The sequence below is a fragment of the Dermacentor albipictus genome, chromosome 4, assembly GCF_038994185.2.
Source record: "Dermacentor albipictus isolate Rhodes 1998 colony chromosome 4, USDA_Dalb.pri_finalv2, whole genome shotgun sequence".
NCBI lineage: Eukaryota > Metazoa > Arthropoda > Arachnida > Ixodida > Ixodidae > Dermacentor > Dermacentor albipictus.
In genome coordinates this window covers 178435110-178457732 of record NC_091824.1, presented here as the reverse complement: position 1 = coordinate 178457732, position 22623 = coordinate 178435110, and the positions used below count along the sequence as shown (strand labels likewise).

Genomic DNA, 22623 nt, shown 5'->3' with positions numbered 1-22623 from the left:
AGCGACTGACAGAAAGTTTTCCATCGCTTATCTTCTAATTTATCCATGCGCCGCTGGACTTTCTTTTGTATGCGTCGTGAAGCCCTCAGATCCAAGACGGACTTCGTGCGCCGATACCTCCTCTCCGCCTGTCGGCGTGCCGCACGCAGCCTATCCAGTTCCATGTCCAAGTCTGTTCGCCTTGTTTACCTTGTAAGCGAGCAGATGGATGTTTTCAATGCCACTGCGATTGCTTCTTCGATAGTGTGTGAGAGGCCTTCCCGACATGTGTCATCCACATCCTTCTTATATTTTGCCCAATCAACTGTACGCAAGACAGTAGAGGAGCGTTGCTCAACTCCTCTAATCTTTATGTATGTTGGAATATTGTCGCTTCCATGTGTTTCTATGTCTGTAAACCATTGGACGCTCGAGGCAAAGCGCCGTGACACCAAAGTCAAGTCCAAGCAGCTACTGTAGGTCGTGCCTCGCAGAAATGTAGGGCTGCCGTCATTCACACACGACAAATCATGCTCGGCAGCAAAGGAGGCAAGGCTCCTGCCCTTGGAGTCAATTTTAGTGCTTCCCCATAGCTGGTGATGCGCGTTGAAGTCACCTGTGATAACCCAGGGGCCATTGTTCATTCGTAATATTTTCTTAAGTCATTCGCCGTCAAAGTGACCCGCTGGAGATATGTAGGCTCCAATTTGTGTAAATGACGCATTCTTCTTTTGTAGAATTAGGCAGACATATTGGTTGTCGTCATGAGGCTGTATCGCGTTCGCGACATATGTTAAGTCCGTGCAGATGTAGATGATCACTTTCGTGTTCGCACCGCATGTGGACGAGACGAAAGATCCATAACCGGACAGTCTGAGTGGAGTTGATGTATTTGGTTCGCAAATGACCAGTATGGGAAAGCGATTTGTGAAAATGAATTGGCGAAAGTCTGATATACGGGTCCTTCGATCCCTGGTATTCCATTGAAAGATCGACGCACTTTTAAGTTCAGTGCAGAAGGGGACTATTGGTCGAGACATGATGCTTAAACGATGTTAGCAAGCACTGGATTTAGTGCATCCAGTATTTGCAGAACGCTTCGAGCTGCTGGTGTTTGCAGCTTGTTCAGTATAATGCGCATTGTATTAATTAGCGATTGCAGCATATCAGCCACCTGCCTGTCTTGGTCGCACAAATCGCTGACAGTAGACGTCGGGAGTTGTGCAGCGAAAGCTTGCTGTGATTCTGTTGGTGAATGTTGTCGTTTCGGTAGAGCCGGCCACGATTCGGCAGATGCGGTCTTCTCAGTGGACTTGCTCTTTGCGGTCCTTTCCACATTGTCTGGCCTGGGCGGTGGAGGAGGAGGTGATGTTGTAGGAAGTGGCATGCGCCTTCCTTGAGGAGCCTTCCTTGAGGAGCGCCGGCGACGTGAACGTCGCTTCCTGATTTTTTCGGCGGCTTCGCGATGAGATTAATGATCTCTCGCCATCTTGAAAGAGATGGCGAGAGATCTCTTTCAAGATGGCCATTTCCTTCTTAATATGTGGCCATTTCTTCGATGAAGCTTCATGTGATCCTCCGCAGTTTGAACACTTCTCTACAGTCACGCCACATTTATCTGCAGCGTGGGGCTCTCCGCCGCGGGGGCATGCTGCCTGATTTTCGCAGACGCTGCTCACGTGTCCCAGTTTCATGCATTTGCGACACTGAAGATGTTTCGCAATGAAAGGCCGCACTGCATGTCTGAAGTGTCCCGCCTTAACATGCGAGGGTATATATTTACCCTTGAATGCTATTTTCACGCAGCGTGAACTGCCTAGCCGCTTAACATCAACGATGACCTCATCATTGGCTGGCTTGATAAGAATCGGCAGGTCGTTATTAAGGATGGCGACGTCTACGTCGTAGATAGCGCCGGTGACTAGGTCAGATCCCAGAGGGATGTAAGAGCGCACCTGAATGCCATCGAGGTCCGTTACGCTGCGTAGAGTGGTCATAGCAGCCGCATGCTGGACATCAACCGCCAGAAGATTTTTTCGGGTGTTCACTCGAATGTCCGTTATTTCATTTGGCACCAGGGCTTCCAGTGACATCGACACAGATTGCCTGTTTAGTAGCTTCATGTTGACGGTGGGAAGTAGGGGCACAAATATGGTGGTATTGGCATCCGGCCTCTGCGTCTGTCTCACTGTTTGCGTGCTTGACGATGAGGACGTCCTGGTGTTCCTTCTCTTCGCTCTGCGGCTCTGCACAAGCTGGAAGTCGTCATCGGAAGTGTCCTCACTGCTGAGAGAGTAGACATGGGTGTCCTCGCTGTCGGTGTTGCTCTGCTGACCGATCCGCTTCCTGGAGGCGGCCGCCGCTGACGCCGCCGTCGCGGGCAGACGTGCGGGGTCGTCCACTTCCATTACGACCGAGCAGAGAGCGAAGACCAGCGGATGAACTTAGGTTTTCACAGAAATAAACCGGAGCTAGAAAGAACAGCGCTGTATCGAAAGACACTCAGGCGCTCATACCGAGCTCCATTCGAGCGCAATTAGAGAATCGTGGAGGTGGAACTTCGTGCGAGTGCACGCGATGGCGTGTTGATGCTGACATGTTGAGCCATGTTCACGTTAGAGACATATACTACACAGGGTGGACACAACTATCATGTACCAAGATTTTTAAAAAAGAAGCGCAATTGCATTACTCGAAGAAAGCCCAGTGTATATTGTTTCCAGTACAATGGAGTAGCCGCCAGTAACATTTCCCTTACTGAGATTTAATTAGTTAATTGCAATTATTTGTCTCAATCGAGAAATACTGTCCTAATTATCAAAGCGTCAATGAGGCATTTGTAGGCACAGCCAAGGGACATCTAACTGCGGTATGTTCAGTGACGTACTAATTGCACACAATATTTTTCGGACTGATAAACAAACCCCGCGAAATATGAAAAATACCCCGTGACTTCGCTCCCACCCACATCATAAAGCAGCGCTCTCAAACAGTCTCATTCTCCGTTAGCCAAAACTAAATAAAAGAAATAAAGGAAAACCTTCGTCATCCAACTAGTGTCTTATCTGCTGCACCTAGGCCGAAGCAACACGTCGCAGTTGGTGTTAGTTGGAAACAAGCTGTGATAACCGTTGTCTTAGCTTAAATAAAGTGCACGGATGTATCTTTTTACTTTTACAGCGAAGCTGTATATTGCTACCCTCCGGTGATGTCCGTCAGCGTATGCGCGTCGCGTCGACACGTAAAAATTTTCTTCTGCAATTGCTCGCGAATGCTCTGTAGCCCTCTATCTAATGTAGGTATCTTCGAAAAAAAATATACAGATATTAGCCGCTAAGACGACTCTACCATTACGCCGAGTTTCATGTACTTGTCGTAATCAGTTTCTTCACGGTGAGGTTGTCAAAGTAACAGAAAATGCGCCTGCTATCAATATATGGCCCTTTACGGAGGGAGTACGGTTATAGAAAACGGCTGTAACTCTTGTTTTATCGGAACTAACCCAAAAAAAATTTAAATGACAATTAGCCGCTAAGACGACGTTAACGTTATGCTGAGTTTCATCTACTTTTCACAATTACGTAGTTCACAGTGAAGTTGTAAATAGTGTGGAATGCCCGCCTGCCATGCGGCGGTATTTGCACTCGTCACTACTTCATAAAAGAATAAGAATGAATAAAACCCTCCACAGTCAAACGACGCACTCGTTGGTGGCGTCCTTTAATAATAATAATAATAATAATAATAATAATAATAATAATAATAATAATAATAATAATAATAATAATAATGCCTATATATAGATAGATGCGTCGTTTGAGGTAATACACGCCGCTTCACTGCTCTTCCTTCTTCACAGAGTGAAAGCGCTGATGAACGTTGTTTTTTTTGCCACAATACTTATCACCATAATAGGGAATTGACAACGGCAGGGCAAAGGTTTAAAGGTGCGTTTTGTTTCGTTCAAGACGTCATGTCTTTCTTTAATGAGCAGATCGGCAAACGTGATCATCGCTTTGGGAGCTGCAAATGACAGCAAGAGAAAAGCCGCAAATATATACAGGTTAATTGATGAAATTGCGGTCACTGACCAAGTAAAGGTGAAAGTATTACACAGAGACCTTTCGGGACGCTAAAAACTGGCAAGAGCCGCAAGTCGTTTTTATGCCAAAATGTGACGTAGGGAACGGCTGTAGTTAGCAGGCAGATTTCCATCTGTCCTGTTGATACTGTTGTCCGTCGTCTGAATAAATAAGATTCCAGCAAAAGTCATGTCATTTGATTCTTTTCCTTAGCTATTATAGCAGCGTTTTTACAACAGATGCGATCACTTCGATTGTCAGCGTGTTCGGCAAGGGCGTTCGGTGCTTTTTTTCTTGTTGGAGACGTTTCACTGGTGCTGCTTTAATTTTCTTGCGTATTTGTTGGTTTCGCTGATGTAAGTGCAGTTGCATTCTGCGCATGGTACCTTATACATAACACCTGGGCGATTCTTGCTTTCTAGCCAATCCTTTACATCAACAAGCTGATTTCCCTGTTTGTTAGACGCCATGCACGATATTTTCTAAGGTCGTATCTTGAGAATACACGGATAAGAGCTTCGCTGACGCCAGGCACATATGGAATGCCAGCACGTTTTGTAAATGACTTGCCTAGAAGCGACTTTGGATGGAGGACACCAGCTTCCATTTTGTTGATAAACTGCTTGGGGTACCCGTTCGCGGATAATTTACGACGAATTGTCTTCAGTTTCTTCTGCATTTTGTCGTCACTTGAGCGGATGCGCATGGCCGTCGTCACGAGAGGCGAGACGACGGATTGCTTGTGGCAAGCCGGGTGTCATGATTTAGAGTTTAAGTAACGGCCGGTATGGGGAGTCGCCTTCGTGTGCACAGCAAATGAGAGCATCGTTCCACTTCGCCGCACGAGGACATGGAGGAAGGCGAGGCTATTCTCACACGCGTATTGTATAGGAAATGACACCATAACGTCGTCGTAGTTTCTGCTTACTAAATGGAGCCTACATTGTCCCTACCTTGTCAGAAAAAGTAAGGCCTGTCCCGCAAAATACAGCGGTACAGTGGAAGATGCCAGTGCTGACCGACGGCATCCAACTATCAGCTCAACGCCTGACGACGCACGGATTAAGACAGTCACCTTGATGTCATGCTTTTCAGACTTATTCGAACTCTCCAATTCGTAAATAACGAACGTTGATTTGAAAAAAAAAACTGCCTTGTAGTCGATACGCGCGACGTCTACACAGAAAACTAATGACCATTTGCCGATAAACAATTTCAGCGGCAATGCCGCGTTCGTAATCCCTTTGTGTTCACATCTGTTCAGCGCAGGGAGACCGTAACATGAACACGTACCTTGCGTTTCCGGCACTCCAGAAATCATCGAATTCACCAAAACGCTCACTGCTGGGCTGGCATTCAAAAACTCAAAGCGGCCGGTGTGATCCATTATTTCGGTGCGTCCAAGCGCTCAAACACGTGCGATTCTCGTGCGAAATACCGGAAGAAAAACAAGCGCATGGAATAGTGGGATGATCCGCATAAGAGGATGGATGCTATACGCTTCTTCTTTGAATTAGGGTGGTGGGTTGCGCTTCCAAGCGCTTGTTCCTCTCTCTATTCTAGCGCTCTCTCACTTGATTTTTCTGTACTAAGTGCCCCCGCGGGAGCGCGACGCATTCCCTTCGCAGATATGGTGCGAGCAGATGAGAGCGATCTTAGTCGGAGCGACGCGCTCCGTTCGTGATCCGGCCGAGCGCTCGCAATCTACCATTGGTATTCAACATTAGAATAGCTGTCAGTTGGGCGTGCTGGTAAACATTCATGATGGAAAATTCCGAATGTTTTAAGGTCTTCAGCCTTTCCATGTTTGCACATGCCACGATTTCAAATTTGGTCCTTCTTAGTAAGCATTTGTTCGTGTTGCAAGTAACAAACTGCTCACATGCTTAAGTACAAAAGTTTCATCGCGTCCTCGCTCTTTTCATGTGAAAGTCCCCATGGGTGAGAACTCTACGAACAAGAATATTTAGGCGTGTTCGTCAACAAAAATTGTACCTGTCAAATCTGTATCTGAGATAGCTGGCTTGTAGCTGTGTTTTACGCAATATTACTGAGCCATCGTTACGAATTGCGTTTCAACTGAGTTTAGGTGAACTTATGGGAAACTTAGGAGAGTCTGGTGCTGGGCCTGTTGTTACATAGCTTGACAAACAACGAACCCCAGTCTTAGAAGACGTGTACACAAGAGGAGAGAAAAGACAATAACACGCTGGGACTAGCAACATAGTTAATGAATCACTTGGGTCGAAAAACACTTGGTTGAATTAAACTTGGAGTGTGAACACGTTCATTAGCGCGATAAACGAGACAGAAAAAAAAATAAAGTAAGACAAAGACGAAGTGGGATCAGAGTGTATGCTAGGTCACATTTTTGGAAGAACCTGCTGATTATTTAGCAATACCGCGCGAGCGTCGATGATGATCATAATGATGATTTAATGGCATCCCCTTTGAAACCGCGCATAAGAAATAGCCACATAGCCTGGTAAATTTATTCACGTATGCTATATACGTTTTTTATCTAGCATTTTTGTATAACCACCTTCATCTTTTTTCCCCTTCAAAATCTACCTTGTACCGCTAGCTATGACTGCAAGAGATCCGGTTGTATCAACCTCTTCCCTGCTTTTTTTTTTTCCGTCGATACTCTAAACGTCTCTTGCTTAACCCGACTGCTGACCGGTTGACGCTCCCGTCCACTTCCATCCACAGGCGATGCCACATGCGCGCCGCATAGCGTCCATACGTGCACATTTTGCTTTGCATTTGCATATTATTATACCAGGTAGAACACCACGCAGCAGATGCACAGGTAGCGGTATAAGGCAGGTAAAGTAGGTCTGAGGAACAAAAAGGAGTCTATGGAGCCGTGTACAAGAAGGCTATAAAAATATATATTCTGTACCTGATTAAATCAAGCTCGCTAGGTGACTATGTCAGCGCGCCACCATCAGCAACGTATCGTGCCACTTGTCAAATCAATCTGGCTTGGTGACCCCACCACGTTTCAAAGGGGATGTCAATAAATCATTGTCATCATCATAATCAGCAGCAGGAGGATCGTATCGTGCCATTTGCCTTGAAATGTGAGACATTCGTGCCGCGTAGCGTCTATGCTTGCACCTCTGCATTGTAGTTGCGTATTATTACACCAGCTAGCACGCCATGTAGCGGTTGCATTGTGTTATGTTTGTGCCCTGGGATTTGCCTGACGGGAGGCCAGTGCTATGGTGTATCGACTGTGAAGGCAGTATTCATGCCCGCATTGTGCCTGCTTCGATCACACGACGACTACGTGCACGGCTCGGGATTTCTCGCGGCTGCACGGCGTCCACGATGGAAGCGGCCACAGGCTCACGGACTGCTATTCGGCCCCTCCCGGTGCCGGCAGCAATGCACCCCCCTGCGTCCGGCGGCCCCCACACCACGAACGACTCCAGCTGTGTTTGGGCCGGTTTCCAAACGAGGGCTGTGTTTCGACCCCGTGCCTTGCAGTTGGTTCCCTTTGTCCTATGCCGGGCCATCAAACTTGCCCGGCGCACCATTCTGACCGACCGCCAGATCGGCCTGACGCCGCAGCGTAGTTCTAGGAAGCGCCGGCCACCGAGAGCGGCGTTAAAACCACGGAGGCTGCCCGGAACCTCTCTCTCTCGACTTTGTTTCGTCCTTAGGGACTGTCTGTGGAATCCGTGGACTGAGGGGTGTTACTTAGGTAGCTTGCAGCTGCTCTGTTGGTCTCTGCTGATAACCACGACAACATGTAAACATTGTATAAAGAATTCTTCGCCCAGAAAGCTCTCCTCGTCTCTGACTCTGCGTGAAGTGAAGTGGGGTCCAGACCTCCTGCCAGCCACGCATACCTCGGCACACGCAACAACTGGATGGCGAGCGTTGTGATCGAGCCTGAAGTATGACAGTCCACAGCACACCGAGATCACAGTGACGGACAGCTTGGGGCTGGTGAGTGTTGGCTTTGCTTTTTTGAGTGACCAGGCTGACTGGATAGATGTGTAATCCTAGTCGCTGGTAGGGACCTGCCGCAGAAGCGTGTGTTTTGGTACTTCTGGGTAGAGGTCAAGGCATTGTCACACCTGTGTTCCGCGATGGATCTGAAACTGCTGCTTACAACTCAGCTCATATCCCTTTGCGAAGAGCTAGGCGTTGAAGTTCAGCTTCATATGACGAAAGCAAGCATCATTGAAGCGATTGAGAGCACGGATCTTGCGAAAGAGGAAATCGAAGAAATGTGGAACGAGATCCTAAGGCGCAAGGCGGACGAGCATAAGCTAATAGAGCTTCAGATATAGAACCTTCGACTTGACTTGATCAGGGGGGGCAAGTAGACATGACCTTTATGATCTATCTAAACTTGTAGCCCTTCAAGGTTGGGCAAGACATAGGTCTCTGTCTCGAAAATTTCGAGACAACTTGCGAAAAGTCAAAATTTGTTCCCAGCCCTTGGGCGCGGCACTTGCTCAGTTTGTTTCTCTGCGAGGCATCAGATGTGCTTGCGAGGCTGTCTGCGGATGATTCTGACAACTATGATCAAGTGAAAGAGAACCTATTGAAGCGGTTTCATTTGTAAGCAGAGGCATTCAGGCAGATATTTCGAGGTCTGAACAAAAGGCAGAGAGCCACAACCAAAAGTTGTGTTCGCGTACGCTTCTGACTCGCAGTCTAATTATGAGTAGTTGAAACCGTGCCTGTCTGAACTGCAGGTGAATGGGAAAAACTGTAACGTGTTGCGGGACAGTGGAGCAACCATTGACCTGGTGCACCCAGATTAGGTGAAGCAGGAGCAGTACAATGCGAAATGCGCTTGAATAAAGCCTGGGTCAGAGGACACGAGTGTCTGCCTTCCGGTTGCCGATGTGGTGATCAGCGTGCCATTCGGTGAAGTGCGTACTGTGGCGGCTGTTTCTAATGAGCTGCAGCCGCAGTACCCGTACTTGTTCTCTAACCGTACCGATCGCCTACTGGGGGACCAGGGTAAAGGGTGGGTGGAGGGTACTGTTCAGGCTCTAACGAGATCTAAAGCGTGTGCATTGGCTGCTAAACTGGAAATGAAAGAACGGGATACCGACGTGGAATTGAGCAATCCACTCGGCGATGAGTCTGCAATTGAATCAAAAAACCCTTCAATATTTGTGAGTAGTGAGGGAGAGACTGTTAAGCATCAAAGAGAGATTCTAGAAAATACAGAGGTGAAGGCTGTTAGGCAGTCAGGCAGAACAGCTAAGGAAACCGAGTTCGAGAGCGCATTGATGAAGGACGCCGGATGTGTCGAAGGGTTATTTGTTCCGCCGTACTCTAGCTCGCTGGATAGCACACTAACAAATGTGACGAGAGAGGTTCTCACTAAGAAGCAAACAGTTAATTTAGTTCTCGACACGACGGAGGAAGTTGCGACAGAAATTCCGTGCCTAAGTGGAATGAACGAAATTACGGGTGCGGAAGATGTGATGAGGATCGCTGCATCTCAGGAAGCTCGGACAGACATGCAATGGGCTGATCTAAAAAAACTTGGCAGAAGAGAACATGGAACTGTCTTCTCAAAATCGAGGAAAGACGGAGCTGCTGATCCCCAACATGGAACTCACGTCCGAGGCTCCAGTGAAATCACCAGCTTACATGATGGCACCGAAAACGCAGGAAATATTAAAAAGAGAAGTTGAACGGATGATAGAACTTAAAACAATCGAACCTTGCGAAAGCTTCAATGCTTCTCCGCTCATTCTTGTAGAGAAAGACACCCGACCTTGCAGTGATTATAGGAAGATGAATGCCATAACCAAAGATCAGGTGTATCCCATTCAAATAAATGAGAACGTGAGTGCCGCGCAGTAGGTATCCACTCTGGACTTAGTTAGGGGCTACTGGCAAGTGCCGATGACGGAGCGAGCCAGCCTGTGCGCTGCCTTCGTGACTCCAATGGGCTCATTTAGGCCCCTTGTGTCGAGTTTCGGGCTCAAAAATGCTCTTTTCTGCTTTTCAAGGTTAATGGACAGGATACTAAAGGGCGCGAAGGAGTATGCCTCTCCTTATTTAGACGATAAAGCTACATTTTCGGTCACCTGGAAGGCGCATGTCTATCCCCACCCATGACGATTTTCAGCGCTGGAGAGATTCAGATCTCACTCTGAAATCTACGAAATGCCAGTTAGCTCACGCCGAGGTAAAGTACTTAGGCCATATTGTATGCCAAGACAAAAGGAGACCCGACGAAGTAAAGGTAGAAGCGGTGACGGCGTTATCGCGACCAAAAAAAAAAAAACTGAAAGTCGGGCATCACAGCTTTTCTAGAATTGGCGGGGTATTACCAGCGTTACATTCCCCAAAACTCAGAACTGGCGGCTCCACTGACTGATGCCCTAAGAAAATCGGCTCGTAAAAGAGTAATTTGGAATGACGCCAAGGAGGACGGGTTTCAGGGGCTCAAAGCGGCTCTCTCGGCTTCTCCCGTGCTTCGAGCACCGAACTACTACCGAACCTTCATTGTACAGTGCGATGCAAGCAATCGTGGGTAGGGGTTGTGTTGTGTCAGGAGGATGACAATGGTGAAGAGCACTCAGTGTTCTGCGCTAGCCAAAAGCTCACGGTACGAGAGGAGGCCTATAGCGCATCGGAAAAAGAATCTGCATACCTTGTTTGGGCTACTCAAAAACTAGCCTGCTAGCTTTACGCAACGACATTTGTCTGTGTGACTGATCAGTGCCCGCTAAAGTCGTTGGTTCAAATGTCAGGCAAGAACCCCCGATTGCTAAGGTGGAGTCTAGCACTTCAGGAGCTAAATTTCTGCGTGCGCTACCGGAAGGCAGCCGCCAATGCCACTGCAGATGGTTTAAGAAGTGTCCTTTAGTTTATCTAGCCAGCGTGCGCTACATTTCTTTTGGCTGCAACTGCATAATTTTGCTTATTTGCCTTGTGAAGAAGCGACAACACTTGTGTGATTGCCAGGAGTTAAACAAGCATTGGAATTTTCAATGTCAATGTCAGCTTGGTCGCTTGGGAGTATGGCTAGCGCTGCCAAGCCAGTGGTATTTAGGAGAAAAACAACACGTGATTTAGGAAAAAAACAACAGAGAGGAGGCGAAGCAGGTCTTTTCCGGCGAGCAGCTGAGACTTCTTACCGTACGAGATCTTCCCCGTCGGTAGAGGAACTGTTATGCTTGCATCCTGGCATTTGCCTGACGGATGGCCAGTGCTATGGAATTTCGACCGGGGAGGCAGCATTCATCCCCGCATGGTGCCTGCTTCGGGCACACGACGACTACGTGCACGGCTCCAGTTTTCTCGCGGCTGCACGGAGTCCACGACGTAAGCGGCCACAGGCTCACGGACTGTTATTCGGGCCCTCCCCATGCCGGCAGCAATGCACCACCCTGCGTCCGGCGGCGGGCGCACAGCGGACGACTCCCAATGTGTTTAGGCAGGTTTCCAAAGGAGGGCTGTGTTTCGACCCCCTGCCTTGCAGTTGGTTCCCTTTGTCCTATGCCGGGCGATAAAACTTGCCCGGCACACCATTCTGACCGACCGCCAATTCGGACTGACGCCGCAGCGCGGTTCCAGGAAGCGCCGGCCACCGAGAGCGGCGTTAGGACCACGCAGGCTGCCCGGACCCTCTCTCTCTCGACTTTGTTTCGTCCTTAGGGACTGTCTGGGGAATTTGGGGACTGAGGGGTGTTACTTAAGCTGCTTGCAGCTGCGCTGTTGCACTCTCCTGATAACCACGACAACATGTAAACATTGTATAAGAAATTCTTTGCCGAGAAAGCTCTTTTCGTCTCTGAAGTGGGGTCCAGACCTCCTGCCGGCCACGCATACCTCAGCGCACGGAACAATACATAACGGTGCAAGGTAGATAGAGAAGTTTTGAGGTAGAAAAAGATTATGGAGATGTGTAAATATTGATGTTATTTTAAATATGTGTGAACACCTGGTCAATTCAAGCAGGCTAGGTGATTGTCACAGTCCGGTTTGCAAAGGCAATGTCATTAAATTATCATCATCATCAGCATGGTATTGTGCCATTTGACACGCGATGGGACCTGAGCATCGCTTATCGTCGATACGCATAAACTTTGCATTGCAGTTCCGTTATATTCTTCTAGATGTCCCGACATGGTAGCAGTTGCATATAAGAGTTGCATGCTACATGTAGCTGGATGTGGTTAACTCAAGCAGGCTAGGTGACTATTGATCCTGTTTGAACCGCACCGATGGCACCGGCTGTTGGAATCCCACCGCTGCCACCAGATGTTGGAACCTCAGTGCTGACACCCGTTGTTGCAACCGGACCGTTGGCGCCCGTTGTTGCAAATGGGTCGCAAGCCCCAAGGGTAGCGTTGGCCTGGCGGCCTGGGGCACACTGGAAGCATCCGAAGGTCCCAGCAAAGCATGAGGCGACTGCTAACAGAACAACTTGTTTATTCTAGCATCGCAAAGAGCGGGCGGTCAGGTCGACCGAAGTAGAGAGACGGGAGAGCACGTTACTCAACAGAAGAAATCGGAGCCTCTCTCCTGGAGTCCGGGGGCAGCTGCTCTTATACTCTTGGCGTCGCGGGCAAGAAGGAAGGTCACGAGATGACACCACGTGACAGCGAGCTACGGAGGGACTGAGAGACATGTAGAGACAAGGAGGTGACGCATCAGCCGTGCCGGCGCCGGTCAGACCTCCTCGCTTCACACTGGGGGAGCTCCTCTCCCCGGCTGCCGCGCTTTGACAAGCGTGGGCACACACACACACACGCACACACAAAGACACGTGGCACTGAACATGCCGGGACGCGCTCGGCGGGGATGCGTCGCGGCCGCTCCGAACGGGCCAAGATGTCCGCCGCTTTGAACGAAGCCCCGGCGTCCGTTGAATCCGCGCCGGCTACAGCGCGCGTCATAGGCGAAACGTAACAATCCCCACCCCGTTTTGAAGTGGATGCCAATAAACTAAAGTCATCATCAACGGCAACGTACCGTACCACGGGTTAAGGGAGGTGACATGTGCACCAAGTAGCCCGAATACCTGTGCTTACTCTTCCGTACGCGTTATAGCGCCTCCTCGCAAGGCACGAACCTCTGCTGAAGTGAATCGCAGAGCTACGCGCGCGGTTGCAACCAAGCAACATCGGGCTCAGCAGACCACTGTGCAGAGAGCACCACCAGCCGCAGCTCGCCGTCGACGTCGGGTGGACAGTACAGATCGTTCTCGTGAAAACGACGCGAAGAGACTTCGCCGCGAAGACTCTACTCTGTATACTGCGTGGTGCCGAAAATGGAGCTCCTATGGAGCCGCTCCTCCGGCTTACGCTGTGACTGTGCTCCATGTGCCACGCAGGCCTGTGACTTTTCCAGAGCAAATCTAAACTACCGCTTCAAACAGCTCTTCAAGTGTTGTATGGTTAGCAACATGTTTAATAGACACTTTTCATTTTATATTCTCTTATTATTTTCATAAAACCTGTCAGTACCAATAGAAGGATTAATCTTTAAAAAAAGTATTAATATTTTGTGTTTGTGTGAGGGCTCTACCACGACAGTGAGACCAGAATGAACGCCCACCAGGAGAGCACTTCTGCAAGAGCGCATAGCCGAGGAGAGGAGAGTACCTCGAGGGAGACATTAGAGGGAGCAAAAAGCACTAGCGAGCAAACATCGCGGCCGCGCCTTGTTAACGACGCGGCTCATAATCGCCCGCGCTCTCCTTCAGTTGCCTCGCGTGTTTATTTGCCAGTTTCTAGCAAAGAAAAAAGCAAAGAAAGAAATGGGGCAAATGTCAAAAATGTGGGTCGGGAAGCTAAATATCGTTCCTTGCAAGCCGCGAGGGAAGGACTGAAGGGAGAGATATGGCTCGCTAATGCACGTCCCGGCCAACTGCACACAGAAACACACAGGCGAACACAATAGCGGCTGCGACCCACGACAATGACGGGACGTAAGAAGCGAACCTCGGCTCCCTCCACTCATCAGCAAAGGGCGAATTTCTGCTTGCACGCACTGTGACGACCTACGACACAGAGTTGACGATTTTACTATTCGTTCTCGCCCTCTCCTTTATGCCACTTACTTTGTTGGCTCATCCGCGATAGGTATATTTCGCGCGACCGTTCGCTGTTGGCAAGCTTCCACAGGAATGGAAGACGTGCTGCGCGCTCTCATTTGCATGGCTGCAGGCACATTCATCGCAGGGCCCCTCTTGAAAGCGCGAGTGGCTATGCATTCCCACCTGAAAAGAGACGAATTGAGCTTCGTCAGCCACATTAAAAGGCTCAAACAAAGGTAGTTGTCTTGTGTTCAGAAGCAATTGGTGATACGTTGTCGTCGCTCAAAATGCAGTTGTGATGCTTCATCTCCTGTTTATGCGATTTCGCTAACCTTCATTTTGTCCGTTCATTTCACGACAACATGACAAAAGCGAGCAAAAGAGCAATCCATGTCAATAGCCAGCCCATACAATGTACATTGTACCCTCCGTGTGGCTGTCTGTCCGCAACTGAGTAAAGTTATTTAAGCCGAGGAAGGCAATGCAGCGGTGTTCCATAGTACCCTGAGGAACTTGTATTGAAAGGCCGTAATATCCTCGGATTAGGATAACTTTTCCAATACTGCGCATTGCACCATGACGCACTATGACTGCATTTTGGTTTCTATTTCATAAAATAAGGCACTAGTTGTACTATACTCCGTGAGGAATCACATCGAGAAAGCCAACGTCCCCAGGACATCAGGTGAGATCGTTCCACGAACAGGACAGGCAGTGCCGCTTTTAAGCGGAACCACCTTGTGCGATGCCAATTCTCAGTGTTCAGGAAGACTTCCTCAGGGGTCTGCCCAGTTGACATTTAGAAGTTCCCTGAGTTTTCCCAGTTTTCCCTGAGGGTCCTTGCACAATCTCCTGAGTGACACAGAACTTTGTTTTATGTCAAGACGGGCTTACATCATGCCGCCCGGTGCTGTCACTCCCAAGTAAGCATGTTAAAAAATAAGAAAAAAACGACCTAATCATGTTCAAATAGTGATTTAATCCAATTTGAATAGCAAGGAGTAGTGTTTATTCATAAAGAACGAAGAAGCGAGGGGTAAGAAAATGAACAGCGAATAACATAGCTTCGAAAAAAAAGGTAAATCTCATTGCAAATCGAGTTGAACATTCTCAAATACTAATAAAAAGGAGATGCATAAAGAAGCAAATCTTTTTGAATATGAGCTATTTCTATCAACTGGTAGCAAGCTTATAGTTATGAGGCCCTAACTTTGTCAAAAGTGAGATTGTCTCTCAACGGCTGGTAATTGCCAACCTCAACTGTCCTGACATAATCTCAGCTTCCGCACAATGCCTCAGTGTTGCCTTTCATTGCTTTAAAGAGTTTATTTTGGTTTGGACGAGTGACACCTGCATCTCTACATCGGCCAAAACTTTTTCTTCAAGCTCAAGCTCCTTCAAAGAAACGGCGCCACGCTTCCTTTCATATATTTCGCAATGCGTAGGTCCTTTCTGTTGTCGTGGTCCTTCCACCGCGCATTCGCCCCATAGACCATTTGAAGCGTCCTCTTAGTTGTACAGCCAACGTCCGAGTTCTCGGACTCAATAGGGGCCGCGAGAACGTCCAAACAATCGATCGGTTCGAAAAAATGAATGTATGTCTTTTATTACCCTTAAGGGCTCAAATCGCCACAGGCACATCTGAAAACACTTTGAAGGCTTGAAAGTGCAATTGTTATGCATATCTGTGCTCGTACTATGACAGGAGGTGGCGAGTGCACGCGCGTGTAATTAAGGAATACATACTTTGTCCCGCGATAGTTGCCCCTTCGCACGCTTGTTAAGCTTCGCCGTTTAACATCGCTGCTCTGAGGCAAAACTAACTTTTGGGAACCAAGACTTTGCAACGCGTCGTGCTTTTCGAGTTTCGAAGCCAACCGCGAGGACCACAAAGGCGGAGTCGGTGACAATGCAAGGCCTAGCTTTATCACCGCATTGGCTGCGGCTGCCAGCGGGACTGCCTGCGAGAGTGCCAGTTCGAGGCGGCGAGGTAATCGAAATGGCGGCGGTGGTGGCTGTGATCGCCGTTTCGGACCGGCGGTCACGGCAAAAATCCGCAAAAATCGGTCTACGAAGGGTTCTTGCGCCCAAAATTTCAGACGTTCTTAAACATTGACTCTATGAGGTACGTGGTGGTGCCGACAAGCAGTCCGAATTACCGGGCGTCCGGAAAGTCGTTCGTTGACAGCACAATATCAATTCCAGCCGACGACACGGCGTCAAAAACGATGCATTACGATTCCTCTCTGTTACTCGAGCTACCTTTACCGCGACTTTCGCTCCCTTTCAATAAAAATATATCATGTTCCTTGATAGAAGCACAAATTCCCTGAGTTTTCCCTGAGTATTTCCAGACTATTCAAAATCCCTGAGAATTCCCGGTTTTCCCCGTTTTCCCGGTTGGTAGGCACGCTGCTTTCTGTATGGCGGCAACAATGTCGATACCTGGCGTATTCGTTCAATCCGTGGTCAAGCCTTGCTGGCACTTCGGCGGATTACTTCATTGCTCTGGACGCTCCACGAGGCCTGGGTTCTTCGTGTGCTTTCTGGACACATCTCAAAACGCCCATGGAATGATCGCGACGCATCGTCGCTGCTCAGATGGCACACACCAGGCCTATGTTTCAAACGGGACTCACTGCCTGCCTTGAAGAGCCGGAACGCCGCGTGCTGCAGAGTGGACGCATGTCACGTCGGCTCTGTGCATTTCGTGAAGTTTCAACCGAACCACCCACTTCTCGTCGTCGACCACCTGCCGGGAATAGCAGTGCTCATCGGAGGGACCATACGGACCCAAGTTTCAAGTCGGTAGGACGAATTTCTCGCAAGTTGTTGACTAGTACAGAGACGAAGCGAGCGTCGGCCTGCTAACCATACCGGCAAGCCTGTCTCGCCTCAGCGAGTGACGGCCTGTCAGGTCTCACGGCGGCGTCCTTAAGTCCACGATGGATCCTACTCACCCATCAACGAGCTCGTGCACAGACCGCGACATGGACTCGCGACCGGAAAACTACCTATCCGACTCCCTATTTCAAGCCGGATGATCTCGACGAACTTACATTGACGAGCGATGACGACGATCGTGGCACAACGGCTCAGGCCCCACCGGACTCAGGAACCTGCTGATCCTGCTGATCACCAGGATCAAAACTAGACATTGGCGTTGTCACGTCGCTCTCGACAGCAGCAATATTTATGCGGACGCGAGTGGGCAGCAACACAGCAGCAAGGCGGGCAAGCTGCGACGCGATAGCCTCCAGGAACACTTCCACTACAGTTCCAACGTCAGCAGCTTCCACGACGCCGCGCCAGCTGCCGCGAAAGTTGCCGCCGCTGCCCCGAAGCGAACTTAAAATCATAATGCGGTCGAAGAGAGGCCTAGCCATCGAGGACCTCACACATTAAATCTCTCGCGCCATACCGGCCACCTGCAAATCTTACCCCCCACTGCACGGACCACGACTTCATTGCACGAACCCGACCCGTATCTAGCATCATCATCGTAAGTACCCTACGCGAAGAGACAGCTCTCGGTACTCCGTCGAGTGGCCACGCTGGCCTTGGGCGGCAAAGACTACGCTTGCAAAACGTACGTGGCTGCCCCAGAAGGAATCTTGCGCGGTGCCATCCACGGCGTCGATCCGAAAACAGCACCAGAGGAGATTTGTGGCAAACCTACGTGTACGCACGCAGGGCGTCACGGTGCACAGTGCCCGAATTCTAGGAGACTCCAACACAGTAGTCACCACCTTCAAAGGTCCCATCATTCCTCAATGCGTACTCTACTACGGAGGCGCGTGGCGTCAGCAAGGGCACAGGACTCCACTACATTTCACTGAAGATCACCTTGATGCATGTATGAGCGAACAAAGCAGCATAGCGCGTAGAAAGCGAACCACAACAGGCACCACAGCGGCCACGACGCAACCACCCCTAGCCCCCAGCAGCTTATTGCTAGCTGCCAAAATCCCTCATCCTACCTCTCAGCAATAGCATGGGCGGCGCAGCCTCCCCAAACCAGAAATCCTTAGAAATCTGGCAATGCAACTGCCACGGCTAACGTCATAAACGGGGTCTATTACAACACTTTATTTACAATCAACTGGTGCTTCCGGATATCATCGCACTGCATGAGACAGGGACACTCCCGCACTTACAGGATACCGAGTTGTTGATGGCCCCGGAGGAAGAGAAGGTACACCCTAGGAGTCATTACCACGACACTACACCTAATACTAATATTGCCCATGTAATTCTCGAGCAAGGAAACAAGCAGAACACCAAAAACAGCGCGTTCGTTCGGAATGTCTATAGCCCACCTAGGCAATCGAACAACAATCTTCGGACTCCCATTCGCGAAGACTGCCGTATCGCACGAGACATAAGAAATTGCCATACTAGTCGACTTCAACGCACACCGCAAGCGGGGCTGCAGAAAAATAGACGCCAAAGGCAGGCAATTTGCTGCAGCTATAGACTATTTTCAGTTAGATTTGCATAAAGATTGCACACACTTCACTCGGAAACATTTTATGCCAAGACACCAGTCCCGACCTCACTCCAGTTCGGGACGTGGTGACGTGCAGTTGGGAAAACATGCAAGAGGCGTTGTGCAGCGACCCCTACATTTTCAGAAATCAGAACCCAACTCATGGAGTGCGCCAAATGTAGCCCCATCGGGCAAGCAAGGATAACAGACTGGGACGCCTTTGGCAAAGAAAGCAATTTGACTATCGAACATCTTACAAATCTCAATGATTGAACTGTACAATTTACAAATAAATGGGAGACAAGTACACGAAGATCATAAGCAGAACATTACAGAATCCAGAAGAGGACGGCCATCTTGTACAGCTTTGGGGGGCACATTGCAGCATTGAAAAGAGGGGGAAAGACCCAGAAGCGCAATCGCAGGTTCAAGGTTAAAATAGCCGCTCTTACAACCCAGGCGGAAAACTGCGGTGCAGCTTACCCACCTTGATTGGGCTCAATTTAGCGAAACTCTCCAAAAATCATTGGGCACGGCCCTCTTCTGGCATACCCTAGTATCACTCATTCACCGCACGAGAACAAAAAATGAAACGAATAAAGCAGTGAAAAGACTCAACCACACCTACCCAAGTACTGAAGATGAACACTTGGACAAAATAAGACACAAATGATTAGGCACCACAACTCCTCCTCTCTATCAAGGTACACAGCAGGGAGGCCCAAATCACACCCTCGACAGACCCTTTATGGTTGATGAGGTCTATGTCGCTATCCGCAGCTGCACTCTCAATACGTCCACCGTTGCTGATCATGTCAACTATTGCCTAACATGGAACCTCAACGATGCAGCTGTGCAGGACCTCCGAACATCGATCAACGCACATCGAGAAGAAGGCACAGTTCTGCCCGAATGCAAACATGCAAATATTATCCTAACCCCGAAAACAGGCAAGCGCTTCCGCAGGAGGAATAAACTTTATTTTAGTACAGCATATTTGAGACCTATAGGTTTCTCTCCCTAGATGAAGGCCTCCAGCCCTTGGGCCCTGGCGCTATCTTCGGCCTGCTCGATTGCCTTAAGTTGGTCTTCCGGTGCACAGCTGAGCAACGCGGACTCCCTCTGCTCTGTGGTCTTGTGTATATTATTCTGTGTGGGTGTCCAACCACAAGCCCAAACCATATGTTGCAGGTCCGCCCAACATCTACATCTATCCGTGCAAAGGTCCAGGTAGTAGCGGTGGTAGGCCGCCGGGGTCGGATATGTATCTGTTTGTAAGAGGCGCCATGCCGTCGCTGGCCGTCTACTTAGCGTGGAGTGTGGCGGGGGGAAACGGGCCCTTCCCAGTTTATAGTGTTTGGTGATCTTGTTAAAGCTGGTCATCCGGTCTTTCTCCGTTTGCATGTCACCTGCGCCACCCGTCAATTCGCGAGCCAGGTTGTGGACTATTTCGCCACCGGGAAGAGGGGAATGTGCGGGTGTCCATATATTTACACATCTCGATCTTCACGAAAGTTGATTAACATTTTAGCGCTATCGGCGAGATTCTTCCTTTGGCGTAGTTCTTGACGGCGGTCTTGGAGTAGCTGACTACGATGCTAGCCGCCGTGGTAGCTACTGCCAGTGCTAAGGCAGCCTTCTCCGCCTTTCCTGATTTTACAGTGCCACTAACTCTGGAGTCACCCTCGAGACTCGTAGCAACTATCGACATACTCTATTTGTGTATTCCGCCGCGTGCACACAGACCACGTCCCTGGCACTACGGAATCTTTTGTTGAGTCTTCTATCTTCGCGAAACACCAGGTGCATGTTTCTAGGGATTGGGGGTATTGAGAAACGCTCCCTTAGTTTCCTTGGAATATCTCTACGCAGTCCGTGCTGTGCTTCGTAGGTTATTCCGATGTCGTCGAAGGTGTGGCTCCCTATCAAACTGTGTGGGTGTTTCATCGCCATTCTCATGGCCTCAATAAGTTAGCCTAGTGTGTTGTGCACGCCGATCTCCAGGAACCTCTCGCTTCACGTATTTGCGCTTCTGATCGAGAACATTCGACCTATGTGTCCGACCATCTGCCTTAGCAAAATTTATGAGAGAGTGATTACCATCTGCCTCCAGAACTACTTAAAAGACCGTTCACTCCTTCCTAATATCATGTTTGGTTGCCGGGCTCACTTATCAACCCAAGGTTATGAAAGAGGAAGTCCTTGAGATAGTACCCGAACACGGAGCACACATACTCTTGACCATGGACATAAAGGCGCTTTTGACAATGTTAGTCATCAGGCTGCACTCGACGGATTCGCTGAAGTCTACCGCGGCCATCGAACCTACGAATACGTCAAGACCCTCCTTAACGATCGCACTGCTATCATAAGGTGTGCACACTTTGATCTGCCTCGTTAAGCGTCCTCAACAAAGGAACACCGCAGGGGTCCGTCATCTGCCCGCTGCTTTTCAATGTAGCAATGAGAGACCTTGCGCGGAAACTAAAAATTGATGGAGTGCACCATACTAAAGTGAGCTAGAAGAGGGGTGGTAGGCTCACTAGCCGGCCGGCAGCATGCATTGCGGTGACGCCGGCTATGTCGCCGGATTGTGCTACGGCGCGCCTCCCCGACGAGGTGTCACCGTCGCCTTCAGTGCAGCGAGCGTTAGGGCCTCTCCGCAGTTGGCAGTTGCCTTTAGAGTGCGCGGAGTTTTGTTTCTTTCGAGAACCCGTCAGGCGCTGCATTCTCGATCTGCTGAAGGTTTCTCTGCGGATAGTGATGTTACCTGACAACCAATGACTGTCTTGCGCGACCAAAATGCCACCCCGACGTCTAAACCATTCTTTTGCGCCAGGCTGTCGCACAGGTTACGTCTACTTAAAGGGCGGCACGAAGCCGTCTTTGTTCGGCGTTCCAAAGGATGCAGCCCCCAGGAAGCAATGGGAAAAGAATCTGCATCGTGCGGACAAAGCTCTGGACGACACATGTGAGGACTGAACTGCACTTTGCAGCGCAGTGTGTGCTGCGGGACTACGTGCACATAATTGAAGGGAGAGAAGTGCGTACTGAACGTGGAAAACCTTGCCTGAGAGAGGACGCTGTACCTGCAGTCCTGCCTAACTTGGCATCGTACTTAACGAAGAAGACGCAGCGAGAAAGACCGACTCGAAAGAGAAAACTGGCGGGAAGTGTTCCAGTCGAAGAGAAGAGATGCTCTCGTACCAGTGGTGGTAGTGTTGGTGGCTGTGCCGAAAACTCGTCGGTAAGGCTCGCGGAATGTGCGCTGCTTCAGGAAGCGCTTCCAGAAGAAAACTCGGAGGATCTGCAAGCTAACATAGATGAAGATTTATTTGGCTGCTTAGTACTTCCTTCCGTGTTTTGGAGCAAGTACCACTTCCTAGGCAGCGACTGCGTCGTCTACTGCACGTCTCTTCTGCCTGCAAAAAGCGAGGTACAGTGAGAAAAGGTAGTGAGGTTCGTTCACTCCTCGTCTGACGTGTATTGCAAGGTGTACGCTAGAAGTATTTCGCTGAAAGAGGTGCCAGTGTGAAGTGAAGTCGAGGCTGAAACAATCCTTAAAGAAACTGACTCTATAATATTATGTGGTGGCGCCATATGCCAAGAAAATTATAAGGATGCGTGGTTCACTAAAAAACTAAAGGACCAAGGTGTTTTAGGCCATGGATCCTGCTTCAGCAGGAGCTGTATGACAAAAGTTGTCAGAAAAGGTGACGTTATTATGATACCTTTTAACATGCACGCTATCCTGACCTACATGCTATGTTATTTATAGTTGCACTTCCCAATGTTATGGGTCTCTCTCTCTCGTTTTCTATGGGCACAGTGCATCCCCCGCAAATATTTGAAGCGGGCTATGCTCACGCGACGATCGCAAGCTCAACGCCAGCATTCCAAGACCTGCTATTCAGCGACGCGACAGCTGAGAACTGTCACTCAAGAGAACAGGCGTCTTGTTCGTCGTCTTTTGTGCGTCAAGGAAGACCTCGCTAAAATACAAGAAAACAATGCAGTAATTAAAACAGAGGCCCTCC

The 22623-nt window shown here is 49.3% G+C and overlaps 1 protein-coding gene across 6 annotated transcripts in view; it reads right to left on the bottom strand.

Moving 5' to 3' along the window:
• The window catches only part of LOC135908638 (uncharacterized), a 639285-nt gene that overhangs the window by 292343 nt on the left and 324319 nt on the right, over positions 1-22623 (bottom strand). For 2 of the 6 annotated variants that reach the window (XM_065440488.1, XM_070537868.1), the window contains exon 2: positions 14122-14280. The exons of the other annotated variants lie outside the window; for them this stretch is intronic. In XM_065440488.1, the coding sequence (XP_065296560.1) occupies positions 14122-14134 (13 nt within the window). In that variant the 5' untranslated portion in view covers positions 14135-14280. The remainder of the gene's footprint in view (positions 1-14121; positions 14281-22623) is intronic. 6 annotated transcript variants of the gene reach the window in all.